At 37.5% G+C, this 17019-nt stretch overlaps 1 protein-coding gene across 1 annotated transcript in view; it reads right to left on the reverse strand.

Moving 5' to 3' along the window:
* VIRMA (vir like m6A methyltransferase associated) overlaps positions 1 to 9969 on the reverse strand; it is a 48475-nt gene extending 38506 nt beyond the window's left edge. Inside the window, exons 1-4 of the mRNA XM_079796468.1 lie at positions 9731 to 9969; positions 3536 to 3651; positions 1147 to 1233; positions 448 to 496 (exon numbers count right to left, since the gene is read on the reverse strand). Of these exons, the coding sequence (XP_079652594.1) occupies positions 448 to 496; positions 1147 to 1233; positions 3536 to 3651; positions 9731 to 9793 (315 nt within the window). The 5' untranslated portion in view covers positions 9794 to 9969. The remainder of the gene's footprint in view (positions 1 to 447; positions 497 to 1146; positions 1234 to 3535; positions 3652 to 9730) is intronic.
* Between the last annotated feature and the right edge of the window lie 7050 nt (positions 9970 to 17019).

A 17019-nucleotide genomic window follows, 5' to 3' on the forward strand; every position in this document is an offset into this window, starting at 1 on the left:
GATCTAGATGCTTCTAGAATGGCATTTGGTATATCAAGAAAAAAGGCATACTTTTGGTATGAAAGGAAGAAATATGAAATATGTATTTTTTAGGAAACCTTAACTAAGGCACAATAGTGTTTAATATTTTTATTCTGCAAATAAGATGACCTATTTATCATCTTCTGAATTTGCCCACCTAAATATAAGAAGGGAAAGCACAGACGCTGACCTCTTCCTGACTCAAATATAAAATTAGAAGAAAAAAGAGCTTTATAGGTCAAGAATGACATTACAATGTCTTTGCTCCATTTTAAAATAGTTTCTGGGTACAAGAGGAATCAAAGAAGTAATGGTGATATTCTGGAAATAAGCTGACAATCTGCATCACTGGTTTACTTGGACCAAAAACTCTGAATGGAGGTGAAAACAAACAGTAACAAATTGAAAAATGATTTCCACTATTACCTTTGAGTTGGGTCTAAAGATGATGGACGTATTCTCATCATATTCCAGGCTGCCAAAAGAGTAGGAATAAATATATAGGCTCAAATTCTGAACATTACAGTTCGTGAAGAAGTAAGTCTTCCTAGTTTCATATATTTTAATAAAACCATGCTAAATTTTCATTTTAATAAACTACAAAGTTTGGGTTTTATTTACTTCCCCCAAAGTGTTTTGTGTTTTGTTTTGTTTTTAAGTGTAAAACGAACCCTCTAGAGATTCTAATATAATTGATTTGGGGTGAGTGTAGGTATCAGTATTTTTGAAAAATCCCCCAAGCAATTCTAATGTACAGGGAGAGTAAAGAACCATAGCATTATAGTCTTCAAAAAATTTACTATACTGGGACCAAAATTTTATAAGGCACCTATTTTTCCCTGACCGGTTTGGCTCAGTGGATAGAGCGTCGGCCTGTGGACTGAGGGGTCCCAGGTTCGATTCCAGTCAAGGGCATGTGCCTTTGCTGCGGGCACATCCCAGTGGGGTGTGTGCAGGAGGCAGCTCATCGATGTTTCTCTCTCATCGATGTTTCTAACTCTATATCCCTCTCTCTTCCTATCTGTAAAAAAATCAATAAAATATATTAAAAATGAAACATAAAAAACGAAGAGGCTTGCTTACTAATTCATGAGTTTCTGGTGAAATTACCCAGTAGGTACATACCTTCCCAATCTATCGAAAACAGGGGCACTTGGTTTGCTTACATTGTTAAAGAATAAGTCTAACTGAAATGTGTGCGGAGATGTCTCCCTGTGAATAAAACAAAGTTGAAATGTCAGCTTTTGCAATAAACAGTTCAAATTATAACCAAGAAAATAATAATAATAAGTGCAAATTTAAGATCAATTCTAGAATTAAGATATAATATTCCTAAGATTTAAATAATTCTTGAGAACTGCATGTTTGACATGAGCACCTCAAAGAGAGGATCTCCTGGCAAGGAACTGAAATCTCCGGCCAACAGGAGAGTTCAAAACCAATTCTCCAGCCCTAGTCAAATCTTTGGCCTCTGCAGCCAGGCCCAAATCTTAACCATAAGCTCAAGAGGAAACTTGAGCCAACTATGCTACTCCCAGATTCCTGACCCTCAGAAATAGTGAGATAATAACTGTTTTACTGTTTTAGGCTGCTAAACTCATTTAATTTGTTATGCAGCAATATATAACTAATAGACTGTTCTTAACCAAAAGCAATACAATTAGAGTAGACTGCAGGATACATTATCATTACTCCTTTTCCTTTTACAAATATTTCCCTTTATAGGAAAAGTAAGAAGAAAGAAATTATAAAAAACATTAATTTTTATTTTCTTAAACATGGGGAAAAAGATAGTCAATCATAATGATTTCTCAGCTTAAACATTAAACATTGCTTTGTTTTGCATTTGTCTTACTTTTGAATGACCTAAAAATATGTGAAGATTTTATATCACAATTATTAAAAAATGAGTCCTTAACTATGAATCTGTACCATAACACTTACCACTAAGTAGCTGATTTAACTCCACATAATAGAAAATGAGCTATCACAGCATGAACATAATGAAATGTGGTATTGATACATAAGTTTAATACCTAGGCTATATGCTAAAAATCTATAGAGTTATATTTATTATATATATTCATGTTTCCACAACCAAAATTTAGTTTAGATCTCCAATACATGTAATTAAAATCAAAGATGAATACTCATATTACAAAGATCAAATTCCTGTTTTATGTCAGTTGTTACAAAATTATCAGCAACTCCATGTTAGTGACCATGTGTTACATTTTATTTCCAACATAGAGCCTAAAAAAAGAGAAGCTTCAAATAACAACTTGCTAAGTACAACTAATGGCTAATGTGAAGCTACATATTTTTAAAAAGACACATGTACCAGGCTAAGAAGATTGTCAATAAGTCAGGAAAACTGATTACTATTAAAATAGTATTAAAAATGTAGTTTAAAAAAAATGTAGTTATATAACAAAAATATATTTCTAAATATTCAGACTAATTCTTATTTATTTTTAAGGGAAAAGGTTAAAAGTACTTCATCTACTACATTATGCCACTCTAGAATATTTTGGGAAATGACAATAAACCTATTTCCACTAATTTAAAGAAAAATGAAAAGAACAATTTTAAACTAATACTTAGGCCAAATAATTACTCTTTTTAAGTTTATAATGATATATGGATTATAGAGAAAACCTAGCGTCAATTTACAATGCAACATAAAGATTTAGGATTTATTTTGTTGATATTTTTACTTATAAAATATTATCTTAAAATTTTGCATTTAAAAATGTGTCTTTTGATATAGGAACAAGACCTTTGCTTTTAACTATGACAGGGAATACAAAGATCTTATAGCAAAATTTATTATTGATTTGTCTTTAAAAAGTGTTTCCAAAACATTAAATTGAACTTTCAGAGCAGCAGTTCTTCACAATTAAAATGCTTTTGTTTATATAACATTTAACTAAATTACATAATTCAAATAGCAAAGACAACTGGTATAAAGAAAGAGCTTTGGGAACAAACACAACTGAGGCTTGGGAAGCATATAACTCAAGTGGCAGAAGCTGAGCATGCAGAAGTTTTATAATCATTAATAAATGTTGAAATTTATCAAGATCACTATGAAAGAGTTCTATTTAGTCAATACAGTGAGTTGCATTGATAGAATTTCTAAAGCTAAATCATCCTTCCTTGATCCAATATTTGTAACATATTAATGGATTTAGGTATATATACTGGATATGTTGTTTAGGATTTTTACATATTGTTCATAAGCAAAATGGACTTATAGTTACCTTTCCTTATGCTGTCTTTATATGACTTAAGGTGATATCAGCCTAATAAAATGAGTTTGTAATAAAACATTAATTTTCTTTCCTTGGGGAAAAAAATGTTTCTACTGAAATCTATATAATTTTTTTAACCAATGTCACCCCAATAAATTCAATAAAAAAAATTTTTTTAATATATAAATTACCAAAAAAAATGAATATGTTACTAGGAAAACCTTTAGTCAAAAATACTTTTAAAAGGAAAGCTGACTTACCCATATGCTCTATTGTCAGGCAGGTTGCTATGGGCTCTTACTCCTGGGGGTATGACTCGGACTTCATTAATATAAACCACACATGGAAAACGAACCACATCTATATGAGAACTTTGCTTTAAAAAGGGGAGGGGGAAGGACATACTGTAAGTAAAACACTAAGTCAAAATTTACTCATCTTAAAAAAAAATTATTCATCTTCAATTTGTTTCATTCAGAATGTCACAAATAATCTTCAACTCCTTATCATTAAAACATTGCTATTATATTACTTATACTATGTAAATCATTTTTTAAAAATAGCTGATGATAAAATGTACCTACTTAAATCTTTCCATTTGTATATTAACATTTTCTACAGTGTATCTTCCTCCCTGATGTTTTGCTTAAGCCAATACAGACCTACAATCCCTTATTGGAAACCTCTAAAGTCAGATACCTTTTAGAATCCTGACTTTTTTCAGATCTTTAAAAAGCTAACATGATACAAATACTGCTTATTATTTAACACCCACAGTGGCTTCTGGGACAGTGCCTTTTCATCAAAACATTAATATTTCTGTAGTTACATATATAAGCATTCATACTAAATAAAGATTCGAACTAGCATCATGTCAGTTCAGATCAGACTACATGCTCAAATGAATTCAGGGCAGATTTTTCTAGAATTTCTGAATTATAGATAAGGGATTGTGGATCTGTATTTAAATTAGCTTAATCTCTTAAACTTAACACACTAACTAATACCAAGGCACAGCATAGTTGAGGCAAACGCTCTCTGAAATTTAAAAAAGAAAAAAATACACAAACTAAGTTTATCATAATAAAAGAAATGGATAGCATAAATTTAGTATATACTTATTTCTTTCTATCAATTGACTTAAGATCAAACAAATGAAGCTCTTGTGATCAATAATTTTAAAAGAAAGTTTCACATTGTTTTTGGACTATTTCACATCAACTTTTCTTAGTTCAGTCAGTCAGCATTACCTAGTGGTCAAAGTTCATAATGAGAAGAATGGTTCACATTATTTGCATCTAGAAAGACCGAGTCTTCAGTCTCTCTTGAAGCTGCAAAGAATATTATGCATATCAACAGACCAAAATATTGTTCAAGTTTGTCTTTCCTAATATGTGACAGAGAGATGGCATCCCAATTTTGCAATTTAAACTCAGAGATTATAATTAAATATATATGGCATAGAAATCTTAATATAAATTTATTATTAAAATGCTTTAACTGTCAAAGATAAAATGTCATATATCCAGTCCATCATTGACCAAAATGTTGTTATGCAACATGACTGTACATAGAAGCTCCTTTACTGACATGGTTATAAATTCTCATTATTTTACAAAAGAAGCTTAGAACAAAAGTTTATCAATTCTATTCTCCTCTACCCTGCCTGCTACTAATTAATGAATGGTATTAGTAGTAGTTAGGATATAGTCACTATGGACCTACAAAAATGAACTTAAGCTTTTTACAGCCTTTCAAAATCTATTTTGCTTATAAATAGAAAATTTTCTGTATTAGATGCTATGACTTTTATTCAATAATTATTTCTAAACATTTATTAAATGTCTATTATGTCTCAAATTATACTAGGTCCTGTGGATACAAAGGCAAGACAACCTCTGCCATTAAGGAATAATCTATTGTGGTAGACAAATAACTTACTAAGATAGACTCACACAGGAAACTATAAAAATTCAGAGGGGTACTTACCTAACTCAGATTTGGGGGAGGGGGGTAAGTTTTCCCAAAAGAAGTAGAACCTGAGCTAATTAATTCTTCAAGGAAACAATCAGTGTAAGAGAAGGAAAATCTTTCCAGGCAAAGGAAGAAGTATGCACAAAAGGAAAGCAAACAGGAATGTGGAAGGGTCAAGTAACTGCAAGCATAATTCATCATGGCTACAGGGCAAAATAGGGGAGGAAAATAGGACAGAACAGCTAAGTATAATCAACATAATTCAAGAAATAAGATTTGATCTGCTGCCAAAAGTCAACTCCAAATCCATGATCTCCATCTAGGACCTCTCTCCTGAGCCCCAGACCACTATATCCAACTGCCAACTGGAAATCTCCTCGTAAATGTCCCTCTAGCACCACAAACTCAACAAACTGTATCAGTGATAGCACCACCATCCACACAATGGCCAAAGACAGAAACTATTGTCATCCCTGGCTTCTTTCTCACCTAAGTCATTCATCCATCCAAACATCAAGTCTTATTCACTAAACCTCTACATAGTTTCCAAGTGTATGTAATTCCCTCCATTCATGCTGTCACATAGTTCTAGACACTATGCACTCCAATGTGGAAAAAAAAGCAATGGAGTACTAAGTGGTTTTGTACTTCTTTCTTGTTCTCCTCCAACGCATTCTATTGCAGTGAGGTCGTTCTAGAATGTAAATGTATCACTTCCCTGCTCCTTACTATCCCTGGGCCAAACTCCTTGGTCTTAAAAACAAGTCCGAATGTATAGCCCAACATACCATGCGCTTTTTCACCTTTATCATGCTACTGTCTCTGCTTAGAATCTTCCCACACTCCTCTGTCATGCCTTTCAGATGTCAACTTTATCTTGAAAGGTGAGCCAGATCAAGTCTAGATAGGTGCCTCTCCCTTGTATATCCCAAATCTTCTCTCAGCTGGGCTTCTCTATACCCTTTTGTACCTTTTGAATTTGTACCTCATACATGTACTACCTAATAAAAAAAAATGTTTAAGCCCAGCTGGCATGGCTCAGTGGTTGAGCATCAACCTATGAACCAGGAGGTCAACAGGTGATTCCCAGTCAGGGCACATGCCTAGGTTGCAAGCTCAGTCCCCCGTGGGGAGTATGCAGTAGACAGCCAATCAATGATTCTCTCTCATCATTGATGTTTCTAGCTCTCCCTTACCCTTCCTCTCTGAAATCAATTTTAAAAAAATCAAAAAAATTTTTTCAATTGTTTAAAAATGAAGCTTGCTTTTAAAATGTTATATAGGTGTACGTCTTGATTTATAAAGATGCATTACACATCATTAGGTAAAAGATATCACAAAATAATATTACAGTATCAGTACATTAAAGTGGACAATGGGTGTATACATTTAAGCATATGCAGGGTTGAGCAAAAGTACATTTACAGTTGTTCACATAGAAAATACATTAATAAATAATAATACAAAAATAAACTGTTTCACATACTTGCAACTGTAAACCTACCTTTGCCCTACCCTGTATGTATTTACTAGAGGACTTGGAAAAAAAATTTTTAATTAATAATAGCTGAGATCTAAGAAAAGTGAAACTATGAAAGCTTTTGCTTTTATATAATTTTTAATTTTTCTATAATGAAATTAAAATTTACTAAAATAGCCCAACCAGTGTGGCTTAGTGGTTGAACATCAACCTATGAACCAGGAGGTTATGGTTTAATTCCCAATCAGGACCAATCAATGATTCGATCTCATCATTGATGTTTCTCTCTCTCTCTCCCTCTCCCTTCCTCGAAATCAATAAAAAATATTTTTAAATTTACTAAAGTATTTTTAGTTTTTAAAAAGTGGCAAACAAACCACAAACACAATATGCAATTCATTTAGCATCCTCAAACCCTTTTAAATATTTCCCTTGTGAAACTTTAGCACATGCCTGGGTTTTGGGCTTGATCCCCAGTAGGGGCATGCAGGAGGCAACCGATCAATGATTCTCTCTCATCATCGATGTTTCTATCTCTCTCCCCCTCTCCCTTCCTTCCTATCTAAAAATCAATAAAAACATATTTTTAAAAAGCTAACAATGATTACTGCCCATTTGCTAACTCCTGCTTTCACTACTCCTCTAATCTTTTCATCATGATTTGTCACCTCTAAATATTTCTGAACCATTTTAGATATTACTGATAGATTAACCTACCTAATGTATTTTACTAATCACATAATTTACCTGCTTAAAAGCTACCCATTTCCTACAAAATAAAGTTTCCACTCCTTTGCTGAGCATCCAACAACTTCTATGATCTGGCTTAGAACTGTCATTCAGGTGTCACTGCGTACTGCTACTTTCAGCAAACACTATGGAGGAGTCACTACTCCAGAAGGCCCTCCTGTCTACAACTGTGGGACATATCTTGCACCAAAGACCAAGTTCATATGCCGACTGCCTTGATGAACTCTTCCCTGATAATCTCAAATGAAGAGTGATCTCTCCCTCCTCTAAACTCACACAGCCTTTATTTGAACCAACAAAGGGAGCTAAATAAATATTGATTAAGGTCCTAATATGTCAGCAAGTGATGGGCATTTTGGAAATAAAGGTGATAAACCCCAAGGAATTCCCACTCTGTCTCTTCATGCAATCATAACATTCTAACTTGAGTTATAATGTTGTGGACCTAATCTCCAATACTTAAGTTATAAATGTCTTAAGAACAAACATCTCAATATTCCATATCTCCCCCACAAACTTCTACTTCTTCAAGACTCAGATCAAATATGATCTCTACTAAGCCTTTCCCAATCATTGCCAGAAGGTATTTACTACCACACAACTGGTCCTATCCTCTCCTGGTCCTCAATGTTTGTCTAAAAATAAAGAAATATTAGCTTCTTAAATATGTAAGTGGTGAACGCCAATTTTCCTACACTAATTCATCATATGCTTGTTTCATTTTTAACTGTTCGCTATTTCTGTACACATAATAGGCTTGTTCTGATCCAATTCTGCTGCCTCCATCCTGAGTTTTCTAAAGCCTAGCTGTAATTAGTCAGAAAAGTATACTCACTGAACAGAGCTAACTGACCCACATGAAATCAGAGACCACAAATGAATGCATTGTTAGTAAAACATGCTCAAGTTTCCAAACTTTTTTTATAGACCTATAAACCATTTGTTAAAATAATTAGAAAGTCAACGTTGTTGACTTTTTATTTTGTCAAGTAACGCATTAAGATACAACCACTACCCACTATCATCGCTATCTTCAAAGAAAGAACAGTTCTCTAAAATGATTACGTTTACACTGAAAGAAAATGTGGGTTCTGAGGTTTTAAAAATTTCCCTATAGACTTAATGTTCATTCTTTTTTTTTTCCATTTTAGATGTTTAATAATGTCTCACAGTTGTGTGTACACAACACAGCCAATTCCCTTCTGGTTTCCAAGTCAGTCTTGACGAAATCATGACGTTTATCTCCCTGCTCCCATACTTTTTCCAAAACAGGCTAAGAATGGACCCTCTCCTGCTCTTCCTTGTTGCCCTAAATGCTCCTATCACAGGACTTAATGTCCATCCACCTCAGATGATCATACTGAGAAATAGAGAAAGTGAACCGTTAACAGTAACAATAATAATAAAGTAATGATTATAATAATAGTACTAGTCACGGGGGGGGGGGGGGGTGGTGGTAATATTAATACTGGCTAAGGTTTACCGAGCATTTGCTATGTACCTTGTACACGTTAACCTCTTTAATATCCAAATCATTTTGGCATGTGATTAAACTTTATGTGGCAGGCACTATTATTAAGTCTATTTTACAAAGGAGTAACGCTCATCCTTCATGTTCCGTTTACCTCGAAAAGATGACGCCACAATTCCCCACCTTCGCCTCCCAAAACGACTCTACTAGCTGGACAGCAATTATCTGACTATTCCCCTCCTCGCAGGGAGCCACCACGCAAAAGCCGCTCCGTGCAAATACGTCACGTCCTCACGGGTGACTCCTGAACCGAATGGGTGTCACACCTGGGCAGCCTAACTCCCGTTAGGAAAAGGGACCTGGGAGGAGGGACTTAGGAATCACGAAGCCATCGTGAGCTGCTCGGCCTCCGGGACAGCTGTCAAACACAGGCCGTCTGAGACCCTCCCCAGCACCACCTGGGCTAAACCGCAGAACCAAGGTATTTTCCAGGCCCCAAGCTGACGGGGGCACGGGGGCAGGGGAGCAAAGCCAGCAGAAGAGCCAACTCAACCACAGACGCCGGAGCCTAAGACAACGCAGAGCAAGGGCCTGGCCGCCGGTGCCCTCCCGCAGACGTGGTGCCCACACCCAGCTGGGGGGAGGGGGTGTGGACGTGCAGAATGTAAGGCCGCCGCCGGCAGGAGGGAAAGTCGAAGCACGCCTCAGGATTTTTATTTTTATTTTTGGAAGCGTCCCACCGTGGAGAAGCAGAATCGGAATCAAGAAGCCAAGTCTTACCTCAGCGCTGGGGTGTTTAAAAGTATCTAAAAATAGCAGTTCCATCGCCGAGTCCACCGCCATGTTCGCCGAGGACGGGAGGCGGGCGGAGGACTTCCGGGGCAGCCCTGTAAACTTCGGCGGCGACAGCGGCTCTGGAAAGGGAGAGACGGCGGCACTTCCGGTGTCCGAAGCGCTAGCCAATCCCGAAGCGCGGTGCTGCCGGAAGCCTCCGGCCCCGCCTTCTCCAGCGCGGCGGAGGAAAGCCGAGAGGGGACCGGCGGGTACGGTGGCTCTAGTGGTCCAAATCCTGTCGCTGTCGCGCGTTCCCTAGCCACGGCGCCCTCCAGGGCAGCCTCGGTGCAAAGGAGGCTTTGGAGAGGGTGGTGGTGACGGGAAGGAGGAGGCTTTGGAGAGGGTGGTGGTGAGGGGAAGGATGCCCAGTGAAACGGCCGTCAAGGGCCTTTGTAGGGCTGGCAGGAAAACGCGGCGTTGAGTGAAGAATAGTGTCTCAAAACGAAGAGGTGGGTGTTCGTTTGTTTGTTTTCTCATCAGCAAAATGTATTACCTAACGGTTTTAACCCATAGACTTTGCGGAAATTAATTGAAATAAAATTCCAGAAATGGTATAACGGCCGGGCTGGAGTGGCTAGGTTAATGGAGCGTGAGCGTGGTCCTGTGCGCGGAAAGGCTGCAGGTTCGATTCCAGGTTAGGGCACATACCTGGCACATACCTGAGTTTGAAGTTGGATTCCTGGTTTCCTGGTTGGGGCTCCTAAAGGAACGCAACTGAAGGGATGTTTATTTTATTTTATTTTATTTTTTTGGTAATATATTTTATTGATTTTTTACAGAGAGAAGGGAGAGAAATAGAGAGTTAGAAACATCCATCAGCTGCCTCCTGCACACCCCCCACTGGGGATGCGCCTGCAACCAAGGCACATGCCCTTGACCGGAATCGAACCTGGGACCCTTCAGTCCACAGGCCGACGCTCTATTCACTGAGCCAAACCAGTTAGGGCTGAAGGGATGTTTCTTACATCAATCCCTCTCCCTTTCACTCTCTAAAAATCAATGGGAAAATGAACTAATGCCATATCTACAAACGTGGATAATCTAAAAAGAAACAGGGTAAAAGAGGTTGAATATGTACTGTATAATTTAAAGCGTGCAAAATAAAACTTTTTAGGGGCATATGTGTTATAAAATTATAAAGAAATGCATGAGGATGGTAAACACTACAATTTCAAGATAGTGGTGAACTGGAGAGATTTAATCAAAAAGTGCACAGGGGCTAAAAATGCTTTGGTAATGTTTTATTCTTTAGGTTGGTGGTGGTTTCACAGGTGTGCCTTTCAGTATGTCTGGAATATTTAATAAATTAAGTTTTTTTAAATATATTTTTATTGATTTCAGAGAGGAAGGGAGGAGAGAGAGATAAAAACCTCAATGATGAGAAGAAAATCACTGATTGGCTGCCTCCTGCACACCCCACACTGGGGGTCGAGCTCCCAACTCAGGCATGTGCCCTTGACTAGAATCGAACCTGGGACCCTTCAGTTCTCCGGCTGACGCTCTATTCACTGAGCCAGACCAGCAAGGGCTTGTCTTGTTTTTTCAAAGAACTATTTCTTGAATTCATACTTACTATTTCCAGAATTTTTCTATTTTCTGATTTTTTAGTTTCTCCTTTGCAATTTACTAATTTCTTCCTTCTGCTTTCTTTAAGCTATTCTTTTTCTAATTCTTATTTATTACTATATATATTTATGTCTACCAAATTTCCTCTAAGCTCTGCTTTAATTGTAAACTAATGTACTTTGTAATGCTTTTATTATTGTTATTTTTTACATAGTCTGATTTTCTTTCTTTTTTTAAAATTTTTTCCCCAAATATATTTTTATTGGTTTCAGAGAAGGGAGAGGAAGAGAGAGATAGAAACATCAGTGATGAGGGAATCATTGATTGGCTGCCTCCTGCACATTGGACGGAGCCTGCAACCCAGGCATGTGCCCTTGACCGGAATCAAACCTGGGACCCTTCAGTCTGCAGGCCAATGCTCTATCCACTGAGCCAAACAGGCTAGGGCCAGTCTGATTTTCTTAGCTTTGACTTTCTTTTTGACCTAAGAGTAGGGTGTGATAGCTATTTTTTTTTTAATTAATAGACTATTTTTTAGAGAAGTTTTGGTTTTACAGGAAATTGAGCAGATAATACAGAGTTTCCATATATTCCCTTTTCCTCCTGTTCAGGGATTCCTCTATAATTAATATCTTCCATTATTGTGGTACCTTTATTACATTTGATGAACCAGTATTAGTACATTATTATTAACTAAAGTCCATAACTTACATTAGTGTTCACACTTTGTGTTGTAGATATATACTATATTTATATTTTAATTTATAGACTATCTATGAAAGAATTATGCAAGAAACTGAGAATAGTTGTTGCCCCGGGGAGGGGAGCTTGTTGGCTATGCTACAGAAATACAGGTACTCTGTTTCCATTTGTTTTACCACTTAAAAAAGTAAATTTTTTAAAGATTAATAAGAGTTGAGGAATAGAGAAAAACCTGTATAAACAACTCTTTTAAGAACTTTTGTTTCGTAGAACAGAGAAATTGGGTGGTTGTTGGAGGGGAACATGAGGTTAAGGAAGTGTTTTTAAGGTGGGGGATAACTGCAAGGAGTGATGGGAATGAAGCAATGGAAAGAGAAACAGTGGTGATTAAGGGAAATGGAGGGTATCTGAGGCAGAAAAGAATTGACTAGGTGGGAGTGGTACCTGGTAGCCAAGTAGAATGTGACCTTTGCTAGAAAGAACACCTTCTTCCTGGTAACCAGGATCAAAAGGACTCCCTGGGTGCACATGCAGGTGGGATTAATGATTTGAAAAGGAGGGAGTTCCTTTTTGATGGTTTCTATTGTCTCAATGAGATCATCAGCTATGATTAAGGGGGCAAAAAGATGTATAGACCCTGACTGGTTTGGCTCAGTGGATAGAGCGTCGGCCTGTGAACTCAAGGGTCCCAGGTTCGATTCCGGTCAAGGGCATGTGACTTGGTTGCGGGCACATCCCCAGTAGGGGGTGTGCAGGAGACAGCTAATTGATGTTTCTTTCTCATCGATGTTTCTAATTCTCTATCCTTCTCCCTTCCTCTCTGTAAAACATTAATAAAATATATTAAGAAAGAAAAAGATGTATAGGAGGTCAAAAAAGAGAGCAGGTATTAACTAGACTTCTAGGAGAATCCAGAATCCTTGATTGGCTACCATCACTTCTCATAGTATGTAGGGCCCCAAATTCACTTCTTGCTCACTCTTTCACCTTATCCCTACCACACCACTTTGATGATTCAGCCTTTCCCAGCTAGATATGGTTCCCTTAATAAAGGAGTATTTCACATCGTTGTGACCTTGTTTACCTGGTTTGCTCTGCTTTGCCTATGACCCCTCAATATGGCTTTTTAAAAATTGATTTTTAGAGAGAGGAAGGGAGAGGGAGAAGACAGAGATAGGAACATCGATGATAGAGAAACATCAATCGACTGCCTCCTGCACGCCCCCTAATGGGGATCAAGCCCACAACCCCAGGAATGTGCCCTGACCAAGAATCAAACCAGCGACCTCCTGGTGCCTGGGATGACATTCAACCAACTGAGCCATACCAGCCAGGCACCCAGGATTTCTTTATGGCTTCACTCATCTTCCTCTTTTCTTTCAGTCTGATGAAGAATGATTCTCTTCCCCTGAGGAGATGTTCCTCCTACTCTTACATCCAAATCCTTAACCTCTTTTTTTTTTTTTTTTTCAAATCCTTAACCTCTTGTTGCATGGGTCCACACTCAACCACAGAGCCACACTGGCCAGGATCAATATGGCTTCTAAAAATCTACATATCCCTAGCTGGGTGGCTCAGTTGGTTTGAGCGTCATCCTGTACACCCAAAGGTTGCAGGTTCTATTCCCAGTCAGGATACATACCTAGGTTGCAGGTTTGATATTTCTCTCTCACATTGATGTTCTCTCTCTCTCTCTCTCTCTCTCTCTCTCTCTCTCTTCTCTCTCAATCAATAAAAACATATCCTCAGGTGAGGATTTTTTTTTAATCTACATACAGATACAATATTGTCCAAAACAACAAAATAGCTAAAGAATAGCTTTAACTAAGGAATGAAAGGCTTGTACACTGAAAACTACAAAATATTGCTGGAAAAAAATTCAAGAATACTTAAATAAATAAAAGGCATTCCATGTTTGTGGATTGGAAGACTTAATGTTGTTAAGATGACAATATTACCCAAAGTGATCTACAGAATCAATGCAATCTATACCAAAATTCTAACAGCCTCTTTTTTTTCTTTCAGAAATGGAAATTCTGATTCTCAAATGCATATGGCAATCAAGGGGCCCCAAATAGCCAGACAATCTTGGAAAAGAACAAATTTGGAGGACACACACTCCTGATATAAAAACTTACTACAGTGCCCATCAGCAGATGAGTGGATTAGAAAACTGGTACATCTACACAAGGAATACTACGCTGCTGTAAAAGAGAAGCAATTCTTACCATTTGCAACAGCATGGATGGAACTGGATAGCATTATGCTAAGTGAAATAAGCCAGTCAGAGAAAGATAAATATCACATGATCTCAGTCATTTGTGAAATATAATGAACAATATAAACTGATGAACAAAAATAGAACCATAGACATACATGAAAGCATCGAACAGACTGTCCAACCTATGAGGGAAGGTGGGGGTGAATGGGGTAAGAGATCAGCCAAAGGACTTGTATGCATGTATATGAGCATAACCAATGGACACAGATAGTAGGGGGTTGAGGGCATGTGCTGGGGGGTGGGAGCGGCCGGGGAGAGGTCAATGGGGGGGAAAGGAGACTCATATAATACTTTAAATAATAAAGAATTTAAATTTAAAAAAACTTACTATAAAATTACAGTAATCAAAACTGGTAATGGCATAAGAATAAACATATAGACCCAATGGAATATAATTAAGAGTCCAGAAATAAACCTTTATATACATAATGAATTGATTTTAAACAAGAGTGCCAAGGCCATTCAATGAGGGAAAGAATAATTCCTTCAATAAATGATGCTGGGATAACTGGACATCTATATGCAGAAGAATGAAATTGGACCCTTACCTCAAACCATAAGCAAAAATGGGCTCAAAATGGATCAAGGATCTAAATATAAGAGTGGAAACTATGAAACTCTTAGAAGAAAACATATGGGCAAATCATTACCTGGGATTTGGCAATTAGATATGACACAAACACAAGAAAGAATAAATTGGACTTTTAACAGAATTTAAAACTTTTTGCATCGCCCTAACCGGTTTGGCTCAGTGGATAGAGCGTCGGCCTGCGGACTCAAGGGTCCCAGGTTCGATTCCGGTCAAGGGCATGTACCTTGGTTGGGGGCACATCCCCAGTAGGGAGTGTGCAGGAGGCAGCTGATCGATGTTTCTCTCTCATCGATGTTTCTAACTCTCTATCCCTCTGCCTTCCTCTCTGTAAAAAAAATCAATAAAATATATATATTAAAAAAAACCAAAAACTTTTGTGCATCAAATGACACTAAAGAGAGTGAAAAGAAAATCTATAGGATGGGAGAAAATATTTGCAAATCATAAATTTGATAAGGGTCTACTCTCTAGAATCTATATATGTAAAAAGCCAGCGACCAGAACGCCGAAACGACAGAACAACCGGTTGCTCTGATGCCCACTGCGGCCTGTGAAGCAGGCAATCAGGGGCATGGTGGGGCCTGCTGGCCAACCTCCTGCAGCCCTTCCCCCCAGCAGGCACAGCCCTGATCTGCCTCGATTGGGGCTGGGCTGGCCAGACCCCACCTATGCACGAATTCATGCACTGGGCCTCTAGTATAATATAAAGAATTCTTGCCGAAACCAGTTTGGCTCAGTGGATAGAGCGTCGGCCTGCAGACTAAAGGGTCCCAGGTTCAATTCCGGTCAAGGGCATGTGCCTTGGTTGCGGGCACATCCCCAGTAGGGGTGTGCAGGAGGCAGCTGATCGATGTTTCTCTCTCATCGATGTTTTTAACTCTCTATCCCTCTCCCTCTCTGTAAAAAAAATCAATAAAATAAAATAAAAAGAATTCTTACAACTCAACAACAAAAAGATAAATCACCCAATTTAAAAATAAGCAAAGGGACTTGAATAGGCATTTCTCCAAAGAAGATGTACAAATGGCTAATAAGTACGTGAAAAGATAAATTTCTTTAATCATTAGAGAATGGTAAATCAAAATCACAATGGGGATAGCTATAATTTTTTTTAAATAAGAGTTGACGAGGATGTCAGGAAATTGGAACCCTTTTATATTTCTAGTACAGTTACTGTGGAAAGCAGTTTGGCAGTTCTTCAAAAAGTTAAACAAAATTACCAGATGATCCAGGGATTTCACTGCTAGGTATGTACCAAAAGCATTGAAAACAGGTACTCAAATACTTGTTCATACATATTCACAGCAGAACATGGCTACAAGGTGAAAACAACCCAAATATCCATCAACAAATAAATGGATAAACAAAATGTGGTATATACATATGCCCTGACCCTATTGGCTCCTCTTTCCCCTCAATAGATTTGATAGTCTATTATTTGTAACTTCACTATACTAACAGATGAAGCTCTAGTGCCCAATCAGTTTATTCCCTTATTTATTGACAGGTGAGTGTCCCCCTTCTAGCCTGTGAGCTTCCAACACGTGATTGTGTCCTGTTCACCAATACATCCCAAGTTTCTGACACACAGTAAACACTCAAAAATGTTTCTTGAATGAATTGATTTATTTTTCACTATTTTAAATCACACATAGGATTATATTTTGTGCATGTTTTATATATCGAATGATGTTCTATAGAGAACAGCCTTGAATTCCACATTGGAATTTGTCTTGTAAGTGGAGAGTGAACTGAGGAATGGAGGTTGAGCACTGGCCTTTTTGAAAGGAGAATGTAAATATAGAAAAGATATGCTAGGAAGATCATTCTGTGATGTTTACAATTAGTTGAAATATAAGGAGCCTAGAAGCAAAGAGGTCATGAAGAAATTTATTTTAAAAATTCATGTGAGGGGATTTGTATTGTTGGCAGTGGACATGGAAAAGAAGAGAATGAGAAGACACATTGAAAAGAAAAGTTACAAAAAATTTGTTAAAATTGTCTCTGATGACTACCATGAATGCATAGAACTCATAGTTTACTGATTATTCAATACTCTAAAATTCTGATGACAGAAATAAAAAGGGGAAAGGA

Source organism: Cnephaeus nilssonii, assembly GCF_951640355.1.
Source record: "Cnephaeus nilssonii genome assembly, chromosome: 18".
Lineage (NCBI taxonomy): Eukaryota > Metazoa > Chordata > Mammalia > Chiroptera > Vespertilionidae > Cnephaeus > Cnephaeus nilssonii.